Here is a 22,832-nt window from a genome sequence, read left to right as displayed (position 1 = left end):
AAGTGAGCTCAATACTTCCTTTGGTTCCCTCATAAGCTCCAACCAAGTAGGGCTAAATCTCCACCCCTTTCGCTGACTTCTCTCTCCTATATCCAAGAAGCTCTTTATTGCTGAGTGATCCGATATGCTTCTTGGCATATAGCTTATTTTTTTTATTAATACTGCCGCCTCATCGTTCCCCATAATCATATCTATCCTCGACAGAGTTGAGTATGAGGTGGAGAGACACGAGAAGGTTCGAGATTTTGGATTCTGGAGTCTCCAGAGGTCCTTCAGACCCATTTCTCCCAAGAACTGCGACAAGCGACTCTCACTTATACCCCTTTGCTGAGCCCTCCCATTAGGGAATCTATCCAATATTTTATCCATGACCATGTTAAAATCTCCCATTACTATCAGTGGGACTTCCGGTTTGTCCACCACAAATTCAACCAGATCATATAAAATATCCATAGTGGCTGGTGGCGGTATGTAAACATTGGCCAGAATCAAAATCTTTCCCTCTAAAGTACCATATAGAAAAATATAACTTCCTTGTTCATCTATCTTCACCTGGAGACAATTAAATGAAGCCCCCCTTTTAATAAAAATACTAACCCCCCTAGAAAAGGAGGTATGGCACGAATGATATTGGATATGATATTCCCCCCACCCCAGCTGTGTAGTGGTGATTTTTGTAAAATGTGTCTCCTGAAGAAAGAGAAGCATTGCTCCATGGGACATAGCTGATAGCTTAACTGCTTTCCTCTTCTTCAGGTCCCCCATCCCTCTAACGTTCCAAGAATATAGAATAAGACCTCTTCCATCTAATACAGTGCGTTCACTCATTTCTAATTACTGTGACAGTACCTAAAAACTAATGTGTATAACTCATCTTTATTATTCCCTTTAATATAATAAGCTTTCAACCATTGTTTCCTTATAGGTGCATATCCTCGTGACCCTCCTTTATTGTTCTCTCTTATGTAATAAATCTTTACCCTTTGTTTCGTTGTAAATAATTGTGCTCTATATAATGCTCTACTTACAAAAACAATCCTCTTCCACACTTCTCCCACCTGCCAATCAAACTTTAAACGCCCTAAACTTCTTTCTTTCCACCCATACCATTCACCTTCATCACACACTTCTCCCATTGCCTCTTTAGGCATCACCTGGGGGCTTCTTCTGTGACCTTCCCATACACACCTTGCTTGTGAATCACTCCACATATTTTACTAAACCTTGTTACCTACCCACCCTCCCACCCCACCCCTCCCCTCCCCTCCCCACCAAAGTCTCCAAACAAGAATATTACCCCGTACGACTCATAAAGGAGGCGAGAGCCCCGCCGCCCCCTCCAACCAGAGGGGGGACTACGTGACCCTCGCCTCCCTCAGCTCTCCCTCCCCCCTCCTCTCCCCTTTCCCAAATCAAGCAACCTACACCAAAAAAAAAGGGGGGAAGAAAAAAAAAAAAGGGGATCACATCCAAATCCACAATCCTCCCCCCCCTCCCAAGAAGCATAGAGGGAGGGGGGGGGGTGAAGAAAAAAAAGTCCATCACTACTAAAGTCTCCGGGGGTGGGATTCCAACCACTCTTCCACGCCTCCAGGGTTGTCAAAAATGATGGTCCCTTCAGGGGCATTTATCTGTAATCTTGCTGGGTATAGTAACGCATAAGCCATGTCCATTTGGCGGAGCTTCCTTTTAACTTCCCCAAACTTAGCTCTCCTTCTTTGGAGGTCTGGGGAGTAATCCGGGAAGATCGACACACGCGAACCATTATATACGATCTTACCCCTTTCCCTAGCTTTACGGGTGATAGTCTCTTTATCCTTAAAAAACAGTAACTTGGCCAGAAGTGGTCTTGGAGGGGCACCTATCTGAGGAGGTCTTGAGGGAACTCTGTGTGCCCTTTCAATAGAGAACAGTGGAGAAAAATTGTCCTGGCCAAACATATCCCATAGTCTATAGAGTCTGGACCTTCACAGTTTTCTGGCAGGCCTACTATCCGAATGTTCTTCCTCCTCATCCTGTTTTCCATTTCGTCTAATTTGTTATCCTGTTTTGTTAGCTGTTCTTGCATTAGCCTAAATTCCCTTATCCAGGGGGCCCAACCGCTCCTCAAGGGCTATGGTTCTGTCCTGGATCCTTTGAATATCCTGTCTAGTATGCGATAGTTCCTCCTGGATAGAGATGAGTTGGATACTCATTCCTCCCAGGGATTCTCTACAAAGGTTAACTGCCATCAAAACCTCCCTTAGTGTTGGTTCTGGTTCTAGTTCGAGTCCTCCCCGCAAACCCTCTTCCGATGAGCCAGTTGCCCCCTCCAAACTCACATCCTTAACATGACCCTCAGAGTCAGTTCTTCCCTCCTTTTCCTCCATAGCCATTTGAGACTGGCTTAGCCCTTGGCTTTTCCTAGTGCCTTTGGTTCCTGATAACCTATTAGCTTGGGATTGCTGTCCCTGTTGCGGACCCTTTGGGGAGGTCTGACTAGGCCCCTGACCCGGATTATGGGCATATTTTTCTAGTTTTGCGGCTGCAGCTGCTTGACTGGCTTTAGTTGCACGATGTGATGGCATGGTAACTTTATTTTACACCACAGTAGTGTTCCCAGAAAATATATGTATGTTTAATTTCACTCTCACCCTAGGGCGAGACAAAGGGAAGGGGTCCTAGGGATAGAAGGGCACACACAGCACAATATTGTACTCCTAAAATTCCCAAAAGGATCAAGACAGTTCCAACTCCAGCCTATCTATATGGCCTATATAAGTTACCACTTCAGAGCAGGTTAAAGTCCCTTTAAGAAAAATTTCTTTTATCTTCTTTTTTTTTTTCCCTTCTCCTCCTCCCCTCTCTTGTTTCCCAGTAGTCTTATATGCAGGACGTTCTTAGGTTTGAGTGTTAGATCCTTGAAGACATCTTCATACAAAGGAAGTTTATACAGAAAAGATTACTGGCAGGCACTCTCATCAAGGGGCGGGAAAAAAGGAGAACCACAGGATGGAAAGGCACATACTACGCAGTTTTACACTATATACTGTAAACTCTAAGCCATGTCAAGACCTCGGTAGCCCCTATGACAACCGCTACTTTTAAACAGGCGCTTTAAAGCAAGTAAAGAGTCTCTTCCAAGAAAGGAGAATTTTTTACAGTTCTCAATCTTCTCATTAGCAAAAAAGCTCTTTCAGGGTTACAACAATAAGAAAACACCAGCAGGGGGATTTACCCACGGTAATGGTTAACAGAAATAGTCCATCTTCCATCTCCTGTAAGCAATATCTGAATCACAGATCATATAACAGTTCAGGCTCACCACCCTAGATGGCAATATTTACTCTCACCAGTTCCATGCGTTTGTCCGGGTGATGTCTCCCATTATATCTTTTCTCTGCTGTCCATAGCTGAAGTATAGTCTCCACCTCCCTTCATTGAACTCTCCAGAATACACTCTAGGGTCTCAGCGGCGGTCAGAGAGAGAGCCTGCCCACCTCCATCGGGATTCCCACGGAGCGTCTACGCTGCCACATAGCATAAGGGTAAGCAGAGAGGGGTGCCTGTTCATCCGATCCGTATCCATCATCCGACCTGTTAGCAGCATGGAGGGTCAGCGGGTCAACAAGGGAAGCCGCCGTTCGCTACGGCTCATTGCGATCCGCTACTCGTGTGTAAGGGAGAGCGAAGCGGGACGCTCGCTCACATCATCCGACCTGTTAGCAGCATGGAGGGTCGGCGGGTCAACGAGGGGAGGCGCCGTTCGTTACAGCTCGTTGCGGTCCGCTACCCGCGTGGAGGGGAGAGCGAGGCGGGACGTTCGCTCACTCACTCATACACGCCTTCCTCCTTCTCCATCTGGTCACGCCCCCGCCACCCAACAGCAGTCGCCCTTCGAGGTGCCCTTTAATTTCTAGCTACATAGTAAGGTTCCAGCTGAATAAAATCACTTGGCTTATGCCCATGCTGTGAAGCATTCTCTTTTTCTTGAAATGAAAAACCCATTTACGTGTATGAGTGATTAGGTGTGTTTAGTTTTTCCACACCCTCATAATATTCTGTTTCAGAGTAATGATATTGATTCCTTCTGGTTGCTTGTTTTGTGCTTATCCTAACTGAAGCGGAACTCCAGAAATAAACTGGTTCTGGTTTGAAAGAGGATGGACAAGTTGAACGCTTTGCTATGTTTATATTGATGTCTCTGTCCAATTAGGGATACAGTATCCTTCCTCACTCTGTGTTGTAACCAGGATAGAAAGTGAAGGGAAATTAAACAGTTTAGGTTATTACTGGAGGAAAAGTAGATGGTATACCTGTTCTGATGACAACTGTCAAAGCTTGAAACTGTCAGAGCTGGAGATTTCCTATGATCATCAAATAGGATTTAGCAGTCCAAAGTCCAGGATGCAATATTGCTGTGCTGCCACACCTAATAAGGGTATATGAGTGTCTGGGACAACTTAGGTCATCTTTGGATGGATAATCTGGATGAATCCAGCTCCTGTTATGCTGTATGGTGGCAATTGCCAATTGGACATCTCTGTGCAGTGAGAGAAAGCGGGAGAGAGTCCTGCTGACACCAGAATACCTTGACTGAGAACTCCCAGGAGATGCACAAAAATGGCACACACAGACCATTATGAAATAAGCAGATTGTATTAGCAGATCAAAGTATAAAGGTAACACAACAGATCAGTAGTCCAGTGTCGATGTACAAGAAAAAGGGCAATACAAATACAAAGCAATTAACCCAGGTACCTTTAAAGCCCCATACACACGATCAGTTTTTCCTTCAGATTTACCAAAACCATATAATATGAGGTCAAACCTTAGGAATTTCAATTTGTATGCAATCAGGTAGGCCCTTGCACTACATGGTTTTGGTAAATCTGAAGGAAAAAGTCAGCAGAAAATCTGATAGTGTGTATGGGGCTTAAGGATATATTCAGCATGTAATGCAGTACCATGAACATAAACAGTAGCTCTCTGACTAAGAAATGTTGCCTCAAGTGACTGTGGTGGGCTAACAATAGGCTAGTTCACCTTTGGGCTTTCAGACAAGGGGGGCCAGCAACCCAGTTCTGCCCCCAGGAATGCAACAGGATCTGAACATTTCTTTGACATTAACACAGCTGCTGCTGGGACAGCAAGTGGGTTCAACTTCAAATGGGGAAAGATGTCAATGAATGATAATGGCCCATCCACAGGCCTGAGTTGCATACAATGATTAACTGTTGGTTATGGATGTTGTGTAGGTTAGGGACCTCTCACCAGATCCCTCTGAGGCAGTACACAAGTGATAGTGAGTTTTCTGTTAGGTGGGGGGCCTCCTTAAAGCAGTGATGCAGTGGTGACAATCTGGATAAATGCGGCTTGAACAGCGGGTTCTGGATGATGGGTTCTCGAACCATAGAATACCTCCATTGCTCAGTGCTTAGCTTAGCAGTCTGCCTCTAGGCTCTAATACAGTCCCATCACACGCAGTCCAGCCTAGCCTGGTTTAGCACAGCACAGAAACGCTACAAACACATTCCCATTTGCTGTGTCTCTTTCCAACTTCTGGCCTTCTTCCCAACCCTTTGATTTTATACCATTCCTCCCCTTTTATGGTGCTTGTGAGCCTTGTAGTCATGACCCCAGCGTCACTGTGTTTCAGCTACTCCTTTGAGACTACATCTTTCAGACTGTTCTGGGCACTTGTGTTAGAGCTAGGATTAGGCAAGGTAGTAAACACTGCCCTCTTGTGTATTCCTCCCTGTGGTATAATTCCACTGGATTCCCATGATGTGGAAACAACTACATTCTAACACAAATTATGTAGATGTAGCTGGTCTGAGATATTTAGGTGGTGGTATATGGAGGTTTAGCACCTTTAATTTAGTCAGCCTTTTTTATGTGACTTATGATCTTATGTGATTTAAACATAATGTGTTTTAGACAGTGCCTTGCAAAAGTATTTCACCCCCTTTCGCATTTTTCATGTTTTTTTGCCTCAACCTGGAATTAACATGGATTGTGTGAGGATTTGCATCATTTAATTTACAGAACATGCCCACAACTTTGAAGATTGTCTTTTTTTTATTGTGAAGCAAACAACAAATAGGACAAAATAACAGAAAAAGTCAATGTGCATAACTATTCACCCCCTTAAAGTCAATACTTTGTAGAGCCACATTTTGCGGCTATCACAGCTCCAAGTCGCTTTAGATAAGTCTCTATGTGCTTGCCACATCTTACCACTGGGATTTTGCCCATTCCTCTTTGCAAAACTGCTCCAGCTCCTTCAGGTTGGATGGTTTGCGATTTTCAATTTGATTGAGGTCTGGGGTTTGACTAGGCCATTCCAACACATTTACATGTTTCCCCTTAAACCACTCAAGTGTTGCTTTAGCAGTGTGTTTGGGGTCACTGTCCTGCTGGAAGGTAAACCTCTGTCTTAGCCTCAAATCACAGTGGTACAGGTTTTGCTCAAGAATATCCCTGTATTTAGCACCATCCATCTTATCCCTCAACTCTGACCAGTTTCCTAGTCCTGACTGCTGAAAAACATTCCCACAGCATGATGCTGCCACCACCATGTTTCATGGTGTTCTTTGGGTGATGTGATATGTTGGGTTTGCGCCAGACATAGCATTTTCCTTGATGGCAAAAAAGTTAAATTTTTGTGTCATCAGACCAGAGCACCTTCCTCCATACATTTTAGGAGTATTCCACATGCCTTTTCGCAAACTCAAAACATGCCATTTTGTTTTTTTTGCTGAAAGTAATGCCTTTCTTCTGGCCACTCTGCCATAAAGCCCAACTCTCTGGAGTGTATGGCTTATTGTCCTATGTATAGATAATCCAGTCTCTGCTGCGAAACTCTGCAGCTCCTCCAGGGTTACCTTAGGTCTCTGTGCTGCCTTTCTGATTAATGCCCTCCTTGCCCGGTCTGTGAGTTTTGGCGTGCGGCCATCTCATGGCAGGTTTGCTGTTGTGCCATGTTCTTTCCATCTGGTTATGATAGATTTGATGGTGCTCCTAGGGATCATCAAAGATTTGGATATTTTTTTATAACCTAACCCTCAACAACATTGTCCCTTACGTGTTTGGAGAGTTCCTTGGTCTTCATGGCAGTGTTTGGTTAGTGGTTCCTCTTGCTTAGGTGTTGCAGACTCTGAGGCCTTTCAAAAAGGTGTGTATATGTAATGACAAATCATGTGACATTTAGATTGTACACAGGTGGACATCATTTCTCTAATTATGTGACTTCTGAATTGGTTGCATCAGAGCTTTTTATGGGCTTCATAACAAAGGAGGTGAATACATACGCACATGCTAATTATCATTTTTTTATTTCTGAAAAATAGTTTTATGTATATATCTTTCTGGTTTTACTTCACCAAATTAGACTATTGTGTTCTGATCCATCACATATAAATCAGATTAAAAAAACATTGAAGGCTGTAATGAAACAAAATAGGTAAAAAGCCAAGGGGGGTGAATACTTTTGCAAGGCACTGTATAATTGTGTTATCCTAAAAAATTGGATCCCCTATTTTCTTAACCACTTGCCGCCCGCCCTATAGGCAATTGACGGCTGCAAAGTGGTTTCATAATCCTGACCGGACGTCATATGACGTGATCAGGATTATGAGCCGCTGCACGCCCCCGGGGGCACGCATCGCGGCGATCGTTGTTGCAGGGTGTCAGTCTGACACCCGGCAACTACGATCTCGGTAAAGAGTCTCTGACGGAGACTCTTTACCACGTGATCAGCCGTGTCCAATCACGGCTGATCACAGTGTAAATGGGAAGAGCCGGTGATCGGCTTTCCCTCACTCGCGTCTGTCAGACGCGAGTAGAGGAGAGCCGATCGGCTGCTCCTCTGACAGGGAGGGTCTGTGCTGATCGATTATCAGCACAGCCCCCCCGAGGATGCCCACACTTGACCACCAGGGACGCCACCAGACCACCAGGGAAAAGGTAATCCTCCCTAGACCACCAGGGATGCCAGTCAGCACAATGGATGCCAATCAGTGCCCATAATGGATGCCAATCAGTGCCCACAATGGGCATCACTGATTGGCATGCATTATAGATTGGCACTGATTGGCATCCATTACTACAGTATAACACCAATGCCGCCTATGAGTGCCCACCTGTGCCACCTATGAGTGCCCACCTGTGCCGCCTATGAGTGCCCACCTGTGCCGCCTATCAGTGCCCACCTGTGCCGCCTATCAGTGCCCACCCATGCCCATCTGTGCCGCCTATCCATGCCCATCTGTGCCGCCTATCCATGCCCATCTGTGCCACCCATCTGTGCCGCCCATCCATGCCAATCCGTGCCAGCTATCAGTGCCAATTTGTGCCACCTATCAGTGTCCGTCCGTGTTGCCCATCCGTGTCGCCCATCCGTGTCGCCCATCCGTGCCGCCTATCAGTGCCACATATCAGTGTCCATCAATGCCACCTCATCAGTGCCACTTCATTGGTGCCACATTGGTGCCCATCAGTGCCGCCTTATCAGTGCCCATCAGTGTAGCCCCATCAGTGCCCATCAGTGAAGGAGAAAACATACTTATTTACAAAGTTTTGAAACTGAAACAAGAAAAAAACATTTTTTTTTCAAAATTTTCGGTATTTTTTTATTTGTAGCGGAAAAAATAAAAACCGTAGAGGTGATCAAATACCACCAAAAGAAAGCTCTATTTGTGGGAAAAAAATGATAAAAATTTAATTTGGGTACAGTGTAGCATGACCGCGCAATTGTCATTCAAAGTGCGACAGCGCGGAAAGCTCAAAATTGGTCTGGGCAGGAAGGTGTTTAAGTGCCCTGTATTGAAGTGGTTAAAGATTGTTGTGCATCTACAGATTTGGAACCTAATTTAACACTTTAATGGCCATACTTAATATGTTCCCCATAAAGGGTATAATTCGTTTGACTATTTCATTATTTAGAACATTGTCTGGAGCAGTGTTTCTCAACTCCAGCCCTCAAAGCGCCCCAACAGGTCATGTTTTCAGGCTTCACGTTATTTTGCATAGGTGATTTGATCAGTTTCACTGCCTTAGTATTTACCATAGCCATTTTCATGGCTGAAAACATGACTTGTTGGGACGCCTCGGGGACTGGAGTTGAGAAACACTGGTCTGGAGAAATCAGTTACCCATGATGGTTTTCTCATAGGCTGGTGCACAGTGCTGATGGACAGAACCACTGATTGGTTCCTGCAGGAGAATTGTTAGACCCACATTTAGGTATATACCAAGTACAAATAGATATCTAAATAGATGCAAGTAAAAAAATTATAATTGGGATACCCCAAATTTTCATAATATCCAAATAGAGCAGACAGCAAACATCCCCTCCATGTCTACCCCAAGTCATGTAATGAGTAAATGAAAGAAGCCTTCTAAAGCCCCGTACACACGAGAGGACTTATGTCCGACAGACTTCCAAAGGAGTTCCGTCGGAGTTCTGCTGGAATGCCGACGGAGTTCTGACAGACTTTTCGGCCGAACGGACTTGGCCACACACGATCACACTAAACTCCGACGGATTCGAACGTGATGACGTACGACCCGACTCGAATACGGAAGTTCATAGCCAGTAGCCAATAGCTGCCCTAGCGTCGGTTTTAGTCCGTCGGAGTAGCATACACACGAGCGGATTTTTCGAAGGGGACCGGGTCCGGCGGAGTTCCGTCGGGAAAATTTGAAGCATGTTCCATATTCTAAAGTCCTTCGGACTTTGGTGAGTCAAAAGTCCGTTGCAGCCCACACACGATCGGATAGTCTGACGGACTCAGTCCTTCGGACTTTGGATGTTGAAAAGTCCGCTCGTGTGTACGCGGCATAAGTGTCTCAGTGACGGTCCACTAATTTCCTGTTAAATCCCTGTGTCAGTATGCAAAGGAAAATCTTTCAGGCGTGAGTTACAAAAAAACACCAAAACCTGACAAAAGTTCTAACTTTTTCCAAACTCTGAGTCTTAACTAACAGTTTCCTCATACAGAGTCAAATGTTGCACAATTTGAATTATTGTGCTACAGTTATGCCTGATTGTTGCAAAAAACAATCCTCTAGAAATGTAAGCAGATTGTTTGAATATTCATAGAGCTGTAAAAACTCAGAGTTTGTTCTTAATAGTATTTAGTTATTACGTTATCACTATGTATACCACTGAGTGTAGACTCTTCCACTGTACAGTAATCAGAATTGGTTGCTATTATGGTTAAAATGGTACTGCTCCGCACTCATTCTTACAATGACTTCTCCATTATAGTTTTAGGCTTAATCACCTCTAAAAGCTATTAATTGTTTATTACTTTTTTAATAAAGAGAAGAATAAAACTGTACATCAGTGTATTCTGATGACTTTCTCAATACCAGCCACTCCAAAAAAATCAAAGTGAAAGCAATCTATTAAAGAAAGAGAAAATGATTGACACTGCTCCATAAAATGAGAAGAGGCATTTGCTGAAGGCAGGAATTACTGGAACATAATGCACTGATACTGAAACATGTGGCGTCTCAGCCATGCTTCTGATATGAAACTAATGTATTTCAATTTTGATATGAGAAATAGAATGATTATTTCTTCTCCCTTTGGAATGAATACTGCTTCTCAAAACTGCTCTCGGAAGGGTCATCGCATTCGCCTCTGCATATCCACACACTGAGCATCTTTCCATCTGTTTCCTATTTGCCATATTTGCTTCATGCATCTTATGTTATTTGCTATATATTAAACATTCTAAATAAAACAAAATGAATCATGTATGATGCATGACCCAAGCATACCAAATAAAAATTCCATTGCATCAGACATTTTGCATAAAAACCTGTGAATAAGGCAGATGATACAAGTACTAATTTCACATGAGCACAGAGGAATAGTTGGAGATTGAATTATTATGAAAATAAAAAGAGAAGCGGTGGAGGGACGGAGAAAACTATAAATACATGGCACATGATCCTCAGGAATGCTCAATGTGCATATTACAAAAACTGATCATTTATCTCTCGTCTTGCAGAATAATTTCATTGGGTGGATTTTAATATATTATAGATCAAGCTCAAATAATGGCGTAACATGATTACAAAGAATTCTAGCTTTAAACGCGATACAAAAGAGCCAAGCAAAGCACTTGGTAATGTAAATGTTAAGAACATTAAACTAAAAGGGCTCTTAACACAGATTACATATCATGGAACTGCTTGTTATTGTAATTGTTATTGTTATCATTGAGACTGTCTACTGCTGTCCATTTGGTTGGTTCCTTAGGATTATTCAAATAAAAGCAGGAAGAGTCCTCAGCCCCGTGTTAGCTCCCTCCAACTGCCATGACATTTAATTCATATACAATTTTACAAATTGTATTTGTTTATTGAAATTCCTCCTTTGAAAATAAAGTACGCCCCCAACTGGCACCTTTTTCTCCACCTGTTATTCCAGTGACAACTATCTGTGGGGTACAGCCAAACAACTGAAATGTCTAATGCCCCATACACACGGTCGGACATTCCAACCACAAAATCCGTCCGAAAAAATCTGATGGAGCCCACACACGGTCGGATTTTCCAACAACATCATCAGATCGCACATTTTCCGTCAGAAAATTGGACCATGTGTATGGGGCATAAGCCTTTCCAGCTCTGTACACATACAGTGGTGTGAAAAAGTGTTTGCCCCCTTCCTCAATTCCTGTTCCTTTGCATGTTTGTCACACTTAAGTGTTTCGGAACATCAAACCAATTTAAACAATAGTCAAGGACAACACAAGTAAACACCAAATGCAATTTGTAAATGAAGGTGTTTATTATTAAAGGTGAAAAAAAATCCAAACCATCATGGCCCTGTGTGAAAAAGTGATTGCCCCCCTTGTTAAAACATACTATAACTGTGGTTGTCCACACCTGAGTTCAATTTCTATAGCCACACCCAGGCCTGATTATTGCCACACCTGTTCACAATCAAGGCATCACTTAAATAGGAGCTGCTTGACACAGTAAGGTCCACCAGAAGATCCTTAAAAGCTACACATCATGCCGAGACCCAAAGAAATTCAGGAACAATTGAGAAAGAAAGTAATTGAGATCTATCAGTCTGGAAAGGGTTATAAAGCCATTTCCAAAGCTTTGGGAATCCAGCGAACCACAGTGAGAGCCATTATCCACAAATGGCGAAGACATGGAACAGTGGTGAACCTTCCCAGGAGTGGCCGGCCGCCCAAAATTACCCCAAGAGCGCAGCGACGACTCATCCAAGAGGTCACAAAAGACCCCACAACAACGTCCAAGGAACTGCAGGCCTCACTTGCCTCAGTTAAGGTCAGCGTTCATGCCTCCACCATCAGGAAAAGACTGGGCAAAAATGGCCTGCATGGCAGAGTTCCAAGGAGAAAACCACTGCTGAGCAAAAAGAACATCAAAGCTCGTCTCAATTTCTCCACAACACATCTTGATGATCCCCAAGACTTTTGGGACAACATTCTGTGGACCGATGAGACAAAAGTGGAACTCTTTGGAAGGTGTGTGTCCAAGTATATATGGCGTAGAAGGAACACTGCATTTCATAAAAAGAACATTATACCAACAGTAAAATATGGTGGTGGTAGTGTGATGGTCTGGGGCTGTTTTGCTGCTTCAGGACCTGGAAGACTTGCCGTGATAAAAGGAACTATGAATTCTGCTGTCTACCAAGAGATCCTGAAGGAGAATGTCCGACCATCTGTTCATGTACTCAAGCTGAAACGAACTTGGGTTCTGCAGCAGGACAATGATCCTAAACACACCAGCAAGTCCACTACCGAATGGCTGAAGAAAAACAAAATGAATACTTTGGAGTGGCCTAGCCAAAGTCCTGACCTGAATCCTATTGAGATGTTGTGGTATGACCTTAAAAAGGCCGTTCATGCTCGAAAACCCTCTAATGTAACTGAATTAGGACAATTCTGCAAAGATGAGTGGGCCAAAATTCCTCCAGGACGCTGTAAAAGCCTCATTGCACGTTATCGCAAACGCTTGGTTGCAGTTGTTGCTGCTAAGGGTGGCCCAACCAGTTATTAGGTTTAGGGGGCAATCACTTTTTCACACAGGGCCATGATGGTTTGGATTTTTTTTCACCTTTAATAATAAACACCTTCATTTACAAATTGCATTTTGTGTTTACTTGTGTTGTCCTTGACTATTGTTTAAATTGGTTTGATGTTCCGAAACACTTAAGTGTGACAAACATGCAAAGGAACAGGAAATGAGGAAGGGGGCAAACACTTTTTCACACCACTGTAGCTGAAACTTAGAGAAAAGTGGGGGGCCTGTCGTACTGCTGCACAGAGAACAACAATTCAATTTTTACACCATACTGCCAGAGGACAGGATGATTTAAAGCACAACGCTGGGAAACTTGAAATTATCCGTAGTGGTTGGGGCTGCCCCCACACTGATAGGGTTCATTGCTTGTTTAGGTTCTTGGTTCTTCCATATTGCTAGACTGGTCACCACAGTGTTTTTTCCCATACACTCCAGCGGCCTAAGGTCTTGACGTCACCAAGAGTCAGAGTTCATAGCTTTGCACTGGACATGATGATGCCAAAGGACATTCCCCCACCAAGTAAATAAAAGCATTTTTACTCTCCCTTAGACGAAATGAGCAATTACCACATGCAATGTACGTAAAGCCCCACTGCAAAGGCACACGCTTTCTGGAGTTGGGCTTTCAGGGAACTTGAGCTTCTTTATTGACAAACAAAGCAACAAACAGTAAGAATTTGTTCACTTACAGTGTTGCAGAAGTTTAATTTGTTTACAATATTTTTTAAGAAACTTCAATTGGGCGTATTGGGGTGTTCTTTTTAAACAGCAATGGAACAGTGGGCAATAGACACCAATTAAAATCAGCGCCATGTTAAAGTGGACCAGAACTCAAAAACTAAAGATCTGCTATGTTGTATAAAACATTCGAAAATGTTATTAGGCACTGTGCACAATTTACCTTTTGAGTCAAATTCCTCCTCAAAAATAGCTTTGTATATCCTCCTACATGAGCTCTTGGAAAGGTGAGTAAGAAGGAGTGCCCATGTCCTGTAAGATACAGGTCAAAAAGTAAGTTAGAAGGCATTTCCTGAAAATACCAACAAGTACATTGAATCAACGCGTTTTGGCAGAACAGGCACTCCTCCTTCTTCAGGGCTGTTGCTGCATGCTTATAAATGGGAAGGGTTCCCAAACAGGTGTGTCAATGGCAAAAAATCTGAGGGATAACTATCAGATTGTCAGCTGAGTTTGTAAAGGCAGCATGTGCTCATGTGCTTACGGCCTCATAACTGTATATCTGCAGTGTGAAATCTAAGGCACTGATTGCTAGTCTCAGGGGATTTGGTGATGTCACTAACCACTTAATCTCAAGAAGGTTTTACCTCCTTCATGACCAGGCTATTTTTTGTTATTCATCACTGCGCTACTTTAACTGGTAATTTGGCAATCATGCTACACTTTACATATATATACTTTTTCTACACAAATAGAGATGTCTTTTCATGGAGTTTGATCACCACTGGGTTTTTATTTTTTTTATTATATAAATTTTAAAAAATCAAAAAGATTTGAAAAAAAACAAAACAATATTTTTTACTTTTTTACTTCTGTTATAAAACATATCCAATAAAAAATGTCTTCATAATTGTAGGTCAAATGACAATTCTGCTACATGTATCTGATAAAAGAAAATCCCAATAAGTGTATATTAATTGGTTTGTGTGAAAGTTATAGTGTCTACAAATTATTAAAGTATTCATACCCCTTGAAATTTTCCACATTTTGTCATGTTGCAACCAAAAACTTAATTGTATTTTACTGGTGTTTTATATGATAGACCAACACCAAGTGGCACATCATTGTGCAGTGGAAGGAAAATGATAAATGGTTTTCAAAAATTTTCACAAATAAATATGTGAAAAGTGTGGTGTGCATTTGTATTCAGCCCCCTGAGTCAATACTTTGCAGAACCACCTTTCACTGCAATTTCAGCTGCAAGTCTTTTGGGGATATCTCTACCAGCTTTACACATCTAGAGAGTGAAATTTCTGCCCATTCTTCTTTGCAAAATAGCTCACGCTCTGTCAGATTGGATGGAGAGGGTCTGTGAACAGCAATTTTTAAAGTCTTGCCACAGATTCTCAATTGGATTTAGGCCTGAACTTTGACTGGGCTATTCTAACACATGAATATGCTTTGATTTAAACTATTCCATTGTAGCTCTGGCTGCATGTTTAGGGTTGTTGTCCTGCTGGAAGGTGAACATCTGCCCCAGTCTCAAGTCTTTTGCAGGCTCTAACATGTTTTCTTCTAAGATTGCCCTGTATTTGATTCCATCCATCTGCGCATCAACTCTGACCAGCTTCCCTGTCCCTTCTGAAGAAAAGCATCCCCACAACATGATGCTGCCACCACTATGTTTCAAGGTGGGGATGGTGTGTTCAGGGTGATGTGCAGTGTTACTTTTCCACCACATATAGTGTTTTGCTTTTAGGCCAAAAAGTTCACATTTTGATCTCATCTGACCAGAGCACCTTCTTCCACATGTTTGCTGTGTCTCCCGCATGGCTTCTTGCAAACTGCAAATGGCACCTCTTATGGCTTTCTTTCAACAATGGCTTTCTTCTTGCCACTCTTCCATAAAGGCCAGATTTGTGGAGTGCACGACTAATAGTTGTCCTTTGGACAGATTCTCCCACCTGAGCTGTGGATCTCTGCAGCTCCTTCAGAGTTACCATGGGTCTCTTGGCTGCTTCTCTGATTAATGCTCTACTTGCCCAGCCTGTCAGTTTAGGTGGATGGCCATGTATTGGTAGGTTTGCAGTTGTGTCATACTCTTTGCATTTTCCAATGATAGATTAAACGTTGCTCCATGAGATATTCAAAGCTTGGGATATATTTTGTATAACCTAACCCTGCTTTAAACTTCTCCCCAACTTTATTCCTGACCTGTCTGGAGCGTTCCTTGGCTTTCATGATGCTGTTTGTTCATGAATGTTCTCTAACAAACCACTGAGGGCTTCACAGAACAGCTGTATTTATACTGAGATTAACTTACACACAGGTGGACTCTAATTAATAATTAGGGTTGTTGGTTACGCAATTGGTTCCATAAGATTTTAGTTAGCGGTATCAGAGTAATGGGGGCTGAATACAAATGCACGCCACACTTTTCAGATATTCATTTGTATAAAAAATTTGAAAACCATTTATCATTTTCCTTCCACTGCACAATTATGTACCACTTTGTGTTGGTCTATCACATAAAATCCCAATGAAATACATTTATGTTTTTGGTTGTAACATGACAAAATGTGGAAGGTTTCAACAGGTATGAATACTTTTTCAAGGCACTTTATATACTGGAATATATTTATATTTTCATACTAGTAATGGTAGTGATCAGCGACTTATAATGGCATAATAGAGCGATTTGACACTAATGGATGCTGAGTGGGAACTGACTGACGATGTGCCTTTTTTTACTCCCTGATTTTGCTTTTGCAGGGAGTAAAAAAACTGACACATTGCTGCTGTCTGTAGAGAGCCCTGTGTTGTTTACCAACACAGGGCTCTTCTGCAATTTGCTCAGCCTGCTGATTGGCTTGTGTTGTAGCCTATATGACAGCACAGGTGGGGTGGTGGGTGGGCCCAGGTGGGCCCGGCCCAGCCCACCCTCTACCGAATATACCAAATCATGTACATGTCAAAATTTGGTGCAGCAGGACCACCCTGCTGCAGTACAAGTGCAGTATGTGGTCTTGAAATGGCTATTGTGTGGTTCACTGTTCACCCTGATGGACACTCTGACATGAGGAAGCAAAATCCTGCATCTACAAAGATGGCCCCATCCGAAATAGTGCAGAGGGGAGCCCACAGGCAAAGATGGAAACTAGTAATTTGCCCACGTATATTACATTTTTGGGCATTCCCTGAAATCGCGGCTGTGAAATAGCAGTAAAATCCCAGCAAAATCACACGAGTTTGAAGTCGCAATAGTGTGGAAGAGGACTCAAGTTCTGTTTCCACTACTGCGAATTGTTGTGCGATTTGACACATGTGAAGTTGCATGACAAGTCAAAACCCATGCATTTTGATGGTCCCTATTTTAATTGGTGCGATATAAGTCACACCGACACCCAAAAAGGTTTTTGCCCAATTTTTTTCCGTCTTTGGTGCGACTTGTTCTCACATGGGTTTCACCGGTCACATGACATTGCATCAAAAATCGCATTAAAAAGTTGCACTGTAAATCGCGAGACTTTGGGGTTGCAATAGTGGAAACAGAGCCTTTGGAGTCACTCTGCATATGCTCAGTTTGATGTGTATTGCTAGAGAGTTTATTTTTTTTCTTGGGAGGGTGCATGCGATTAGCACAGGACCAATCAGCACTGTTCAGACAGAAGGAAAGGAGTCTTTCAGCCTCATAGGAGAGGAGAATGAAACTCCTCCTACAAGCTTTACCAGTGCTTTGCCATACACTGATAGAAGTCACAAGGCTGCTATATACTGCTGATGAGAAAAGGTATTTAGACGTTTATATTTACTAAAATAATTGCATTTCCATGGTCTATGTACTGTGGGAGACCAGATATAGTGAATGCAAGTTCCTGGGTTTGGTAATACTTTAATGTTCTGCAAACACTGGCCATTTTTTAAAGTCGGGAAGTCCACTTAGTTACCTTTCAGGAGGTATGTCATACTCAGTGGCGGCTACTCCATTAGGGGTGCAGGGGCGCCACCCCCCCTAATCCATGCGGTTGGCCCCTAATCTACAAGCAGAGCACTGGACGTATGGATTTAATTTTTTTTTTAATTTTAAGCACATGAATTGGCTTAAAAAAGGGCGGACTTGGGGCACAGAGTACTGTGCTCTCAGCCCTCCCAGCTGTGTGACAATAGCAAATTAATATTCACTATTGTCTTGCCGCTTCTCCTCCTGGCTAATCAGGAAGCAGGTCTTAAGACCCGATTGGCCAAGAGGAGATGTGATCGTATTGGCTGGCCGGGAAGCAGGGGGGAAGCCACCGAGGAGGAGACGCAGGGGGAAGCCTCCGAAGCTGCCTGCAACCTGGATGGGGTAAGTGAGGAGCTGGTGGGCAGATGGGCAAGCGCAGGGGGGGTTTGTTTGCCGAGCCCGAGGGTGGGGGATTTAATCGATTGACTGATCAAACCCCCCAAAAAATAGAGCACAACCCGCCACTGGTCACACTGCTTTTCTGCGAGATTATAGCCTCCTGTCATGTGCTTCTTTCTTGTCTACTTTTCTTATAAAGCCTCGAAATGTTTAGGCAAGTTGGCAGAGGGCAAACAGAGGAGTTAGCACCAGAACCATAGAACACATTAGCCCGTATCTTTGTATACTTAGATTCAGAGCTTTTTAGATGCCAGCCACAACAGTGATATAGTTATCTGCACATTATAAATAGGAGCCTAAAATGAAGCACATTGAACGGGTAAGCTTTGTTTCGGAATCAATTTAAATGCAAAATGATCGTTCTCAACAAGATTGTAAATGTTGCCTCTCCTGGACTTTATTATTTTTTTTCTTTTTTTTTTTTCTTTTAGCAAAGTCATTTTATTACCAATTGTACTATCCTGCTTACAATATCAAATGTTTAAAAAAGGGGATGAATGTTGTGGAACAACACAAAAAAAAAACATAGTTTAAAGTCGTGACAATAGCAATAAGTTGCAGTACAACGCTGTATCTGTAGTGGATGGAACATAAATACATATATTCCCATTTTTTCGTTTTTCATCTGTCGTGTAATTCAATTCAAAGCAATATCCCAATATTATGGTATGTAAACAGTATACTAACTCAGCACAAACTTTTAAAATATTATTGCTTTGTGAATGTGTTCATAAACTGTGGCGCTCTTTCTTTCCTGCTATGCAGTTTTATTTCTTGAGCGTAGATTTAGAAGCAGTCCTTCAGTCAGCGGTTTAATGGCAGGATTGGGTACATTTGCAGCATTACTGTAATTCTAAATGGGCACATTTGTCTACATCGGCATAGCTTCTCAACACCATAAATCCAAAAGTACAATAAGCAGCCTAGCTGGAAGTGTCAGGCAGGAGATCACAGATGGGATTGGCACAAAGACCTTGCATAGTGTATGCACGTTTTAAATCTAGTTTCCATAATACCAGATTGTTAAAAACGAAGCTGACTGAAATATAGAAGCTTGACATGAATAATGCATCCTTTTCTCTTTTTTGACAGATAAAAAAAAATAAAATGGGAACTTTATCTTGGCCTACAGCGACTTTTATAACTATGGTTGCTACAGTTTACTTGGAAGCGAAGACAACACCACCGACAAAGTACCCTAAAAAAGTGTACAACATGGAGATTGTAAATGTTTTCGAGACTTCACTTGCACCACCAACAGAGGAGACTTTTTTCACTGACATGATTGAAACCAGTGACACCACCACTGAACTGGCCACTTTAAACCCTGATTTCAGGACTGCCACCACTCTTTACCCTTTTGATAATTTTACTCTTGAAACAGCTGATTTTTTCTTTAACTGTTGTGACTGCTGTACACCTGTCGCTGGACCAAAGGGGGATTCTGGACCAATGGGACTTCCAGGTAACCCCACCTTAAAAATATTTTTTCATTGCAATGTTTCGGGTATATAGGCTGTTTACTTTGTAAGGAAAGTTGCACTTTGCAAGGGAATTCGTCCCTGAGCTTAGTAAATGTTGTGATTTGTATAGAATACCCAATAGTGTGCAAGCAAAATAAAAAAAAAAATTGCATTTTCACTGGCAGATCAGGGCCGTCTTTAACGCAGGGAAAAAGGGGCAGCTGCCCTGGCCCACTCGTTGTTGGGCCCAAGGCAGCTTCCCCTTGAGCCGCACTGCCCACAAATAGTTGATAAGTGGATTTGAGAGGGCCCAAGAAAATGTTTGCCCAGGGTCCAATCAATATTAAAGACTGCCAGATAGTTGGATAATGGAAGTCAGGACAAACTTCAAATCATTCACTAAGCTCAGGGGAATACTCCTTTGCAAAGTGTAACTTCCCTAACATCCCTAACATAACAGTCTTATTGCCTTTAGTAAATCAATCCTAAGGAGTAGTAAGCAAATTAGTCAGATGTCATGTCTTTAAAGTTTTTCTTTTTTGTGCATGTGGCCTAAATTGTTTCTAAAATGACACCAATGCTATAATCTTATAACCTATAATATCTCTCGCTATATGCAGTATATCTGTTTCGCTATCTCTTTCTCTCTATCCCTCTCTCTCTCTCTCTCTCTCTCTCTCTCTCTCTCTCTCTCTCTCTATCTATCTATCTATCTATCTATCTATCTATCTATATATATATATATTTATATATCTATCTATATCTATATATATGTCTCTCCATATCGTTCTCTTTAGATCTCTCTATCTTCCTATCTCTCACTAAAATTAAAGAGTTTATAAACCTTTACATATGCCCAGTAAAGTGGCTCGCCTCAAGTGATACACAGATGAAACTAATCCTCCTGCATAAGTTGTACCTCTACATCTGCAGCCCTGTCTTTTCTACAGCCATTCAAAATGCAGAATTTATACAGCGTCTGCAAGCTTTCAGAGAGCAGGGGATGGAGAGCTCAGTGAGAGCTGATTGGAGGAAAGGGACACAACAACTCTCTTCACACAGCACACAGTAAAAGAGCTGGGGCTGCTAATTACAGGCTGTGTGCTGGGGCTCTCTCTCCTGTCATCTTCTTACCTCCTGTCATCTTTTTACCTCGTCAAGAAAACTTGCTAAAGGTGATTTGTACATTTCTTCATCCTCTTCACACACCTTTGCACCTCCCAGCATCCTCCGTAGCCCCCCAGCACACCTCTGCACTCCCTTGCACACCTCTGCAACCTCCACATACCTCTGCATCCCCCAGCACACCTTTGCACCTCCCAGCATCATCTGTATTCCCTAGCACATCTCTGTATCCCTCAAAGTGTTTTTGTAACCCACTGCATGCCTCTGCACCCTCCCAGCACACCTCCACACCCAGCACATCTATGTACTCCACTGCACATCTCTGCACCCCCCACACCTCTGTACCCCCCCCTCCCCCCCACACACACATACCTCTATACCTCCTATCATCCTCTGTATCCCTCCAGCACACCTTTGTACACCACAGCAAGCCTTCATAAACACCAGTATGCTTATGTAAACTCCATCACACATCTTTACACCCCTAACACACCTCTGTACCCACTTACACATTGCTGCACCCCAAACCTCCCAGCACATCTCTGTACCCCCAACACACAGTATCCTCTGTACGCCTTGTCCCTGCAGCACTTCTCTGCAACCTATTTAAAGAGGAGCTTCGGTCACCCCATGGCCACTCACCACTGCTGCACATATCGATCGACAGATCTGTAGTGCCTGGCATCTCCCTCTGCCACTCAGGTCAGCAGTTCATGCTTCACTGTGGAGAAAGAAGGGGCCTTTGAGCCAGGTGGGCACTAGCTTCAGTACAAATAAGTAAATGAGTTGCTCTGCTTGTGCACTCTCTCCACTGTATAGTGTGAACTTCTATCCGAAGGGGCAGAGGGAGATGCTGGGCACTACAGCGCTGCCAGTCAGACGCTTCCTCCCCACTTCACTGTATAGTGAGCATCACAGAGACAGTAGGCTGGCATGTATTCTTCCTGCTATCTTGGACCCAGCTGTCACCATGGCAGAACACTAGGGCCCAGCCGCAAAGGTCTACAACCACTTTACCTCAAAATCCCTGGAATTCATAAAGGCTGGTGCAAACATTGTCTTGTGTGTGTTCTAAAAGTGGCACAGAATGCACCACATTCATGTCCCTGTCTAGAACATGTACTTGAATCTGGTGCAGACTGCACCACTTTTAGAATGTGCGTGTGACACTTTAGCAAAACTGGTTGCACTAAAGAGTTGGTATTAATTAGCTCTACTTTCATAAGATACAAACTGTCTGTATTTTAATTAGAATTTGGAGCAGGCCACATGTAAAAGCAGGGCTTTTCGAACTATCTGAATTTGGAAAATGTGTTGTTTTCAGAGGCAAAAGTGTTGCAGATGGTTCAAAAATTTGGCGCACCACATTACCAAGAAGGATTAATGCCAGAAATATGGCGCTGCAGCTTTGATGAATTCCTCAATCTATACATAGTTACATAGTGGATGAGGTTGATAAAAGACACAAGTCCATCAAGCTCAACCTATGCGTGTGATATATATGCCAGTATTACATTGTATATCCCTGTATGATGTGGTCTTTCAGGTGCTTATCTAATAGTTTTTTAAACTATCAATGCTCCCCACTGAAACCATCGCCTGTGGAAGTAAATTCCACATCCTTGCCGCTCTTACAGTAATGAACCCTCTACGCAGTCTAAGGTTGAACCACCCCATTCATTTGTTCAGATCTTCTTGCAAGGATTCCACATCCTGCGGAGAAGTTACTGCTCTGCTTAGCTTAGTATCATCCGTAAATACAGAGATTGAACTGTTTACCCCATCCTCCAGGTTGTTTATGAACAAATAAAATAGGTTTGGTCCCAGCACAAAACCCTGGGGGACCCCGCTTTCCACCCCTGACCATTCTGATTACTCCCCATTTATCACCACTCTGAACTCGCCCTTATAGCCAGTTTTCAATCCATGTACTCACCCTATGGTCCATACCAATGGACCTTACTTTGTACTTTGTTATATAGTTCCTTATCATCCCCTCCAAGAGCTTGCATACTATTGATGTTAGGCTAACTGGTCTGTAATTCCCAGGGATGTATTTTGGGCCTTTTTTAAATATTGGAGCTACATTGGCTTTTCTCCAA

General features: G+C 42.9%; 1 protein-coding gene across 1 annotated transcript in view; it reads left to right on the top strand.

The window, feature by feature from the left end:
* The window catches only part of LOC143988452 (uncharacterized), a 62,044-nt gene that overhangs the window by 13,229 nt on the left and 25,983 nt on the right, over positions 1-22,832 (top strand). Inside the window, exon 2 of the mRNA XM_077488046.1 lies at positions 19,235-19,607. Coding sequence (XP_077344172.1) covers positions 19,250-19,607 — 358 coding nt within the window. The 5' untranslated portion in view covers positions 19,235-19,249. The remainder of the gene's footprint in view (positions 1-19,234; positions 19,608-22,832) is intronic.

This window comes from Lithobates pipiens, unplaced genomic scaffold (genome assembly GCF_037356315.1).
Source record: "Lithobates pipiens isolate NorthernLeopardFrog02 unplaced genomic scaffold, aLitPip1_a1.2 Scaffold_18, whole genome shotgun sequence".
Taxonomy (NCBI): domain Eukaryota; kingdom Metazoa; phylum Chordata; class Amphibia; order Anura; family Ranidae; genus Lithobates; species Lithobates pipiens.
The sequence above is the reverse complement of the archived record's forward strand: the minus strand, read 5'-3'. Positions and strand labels throughout refer to the sequence as shown.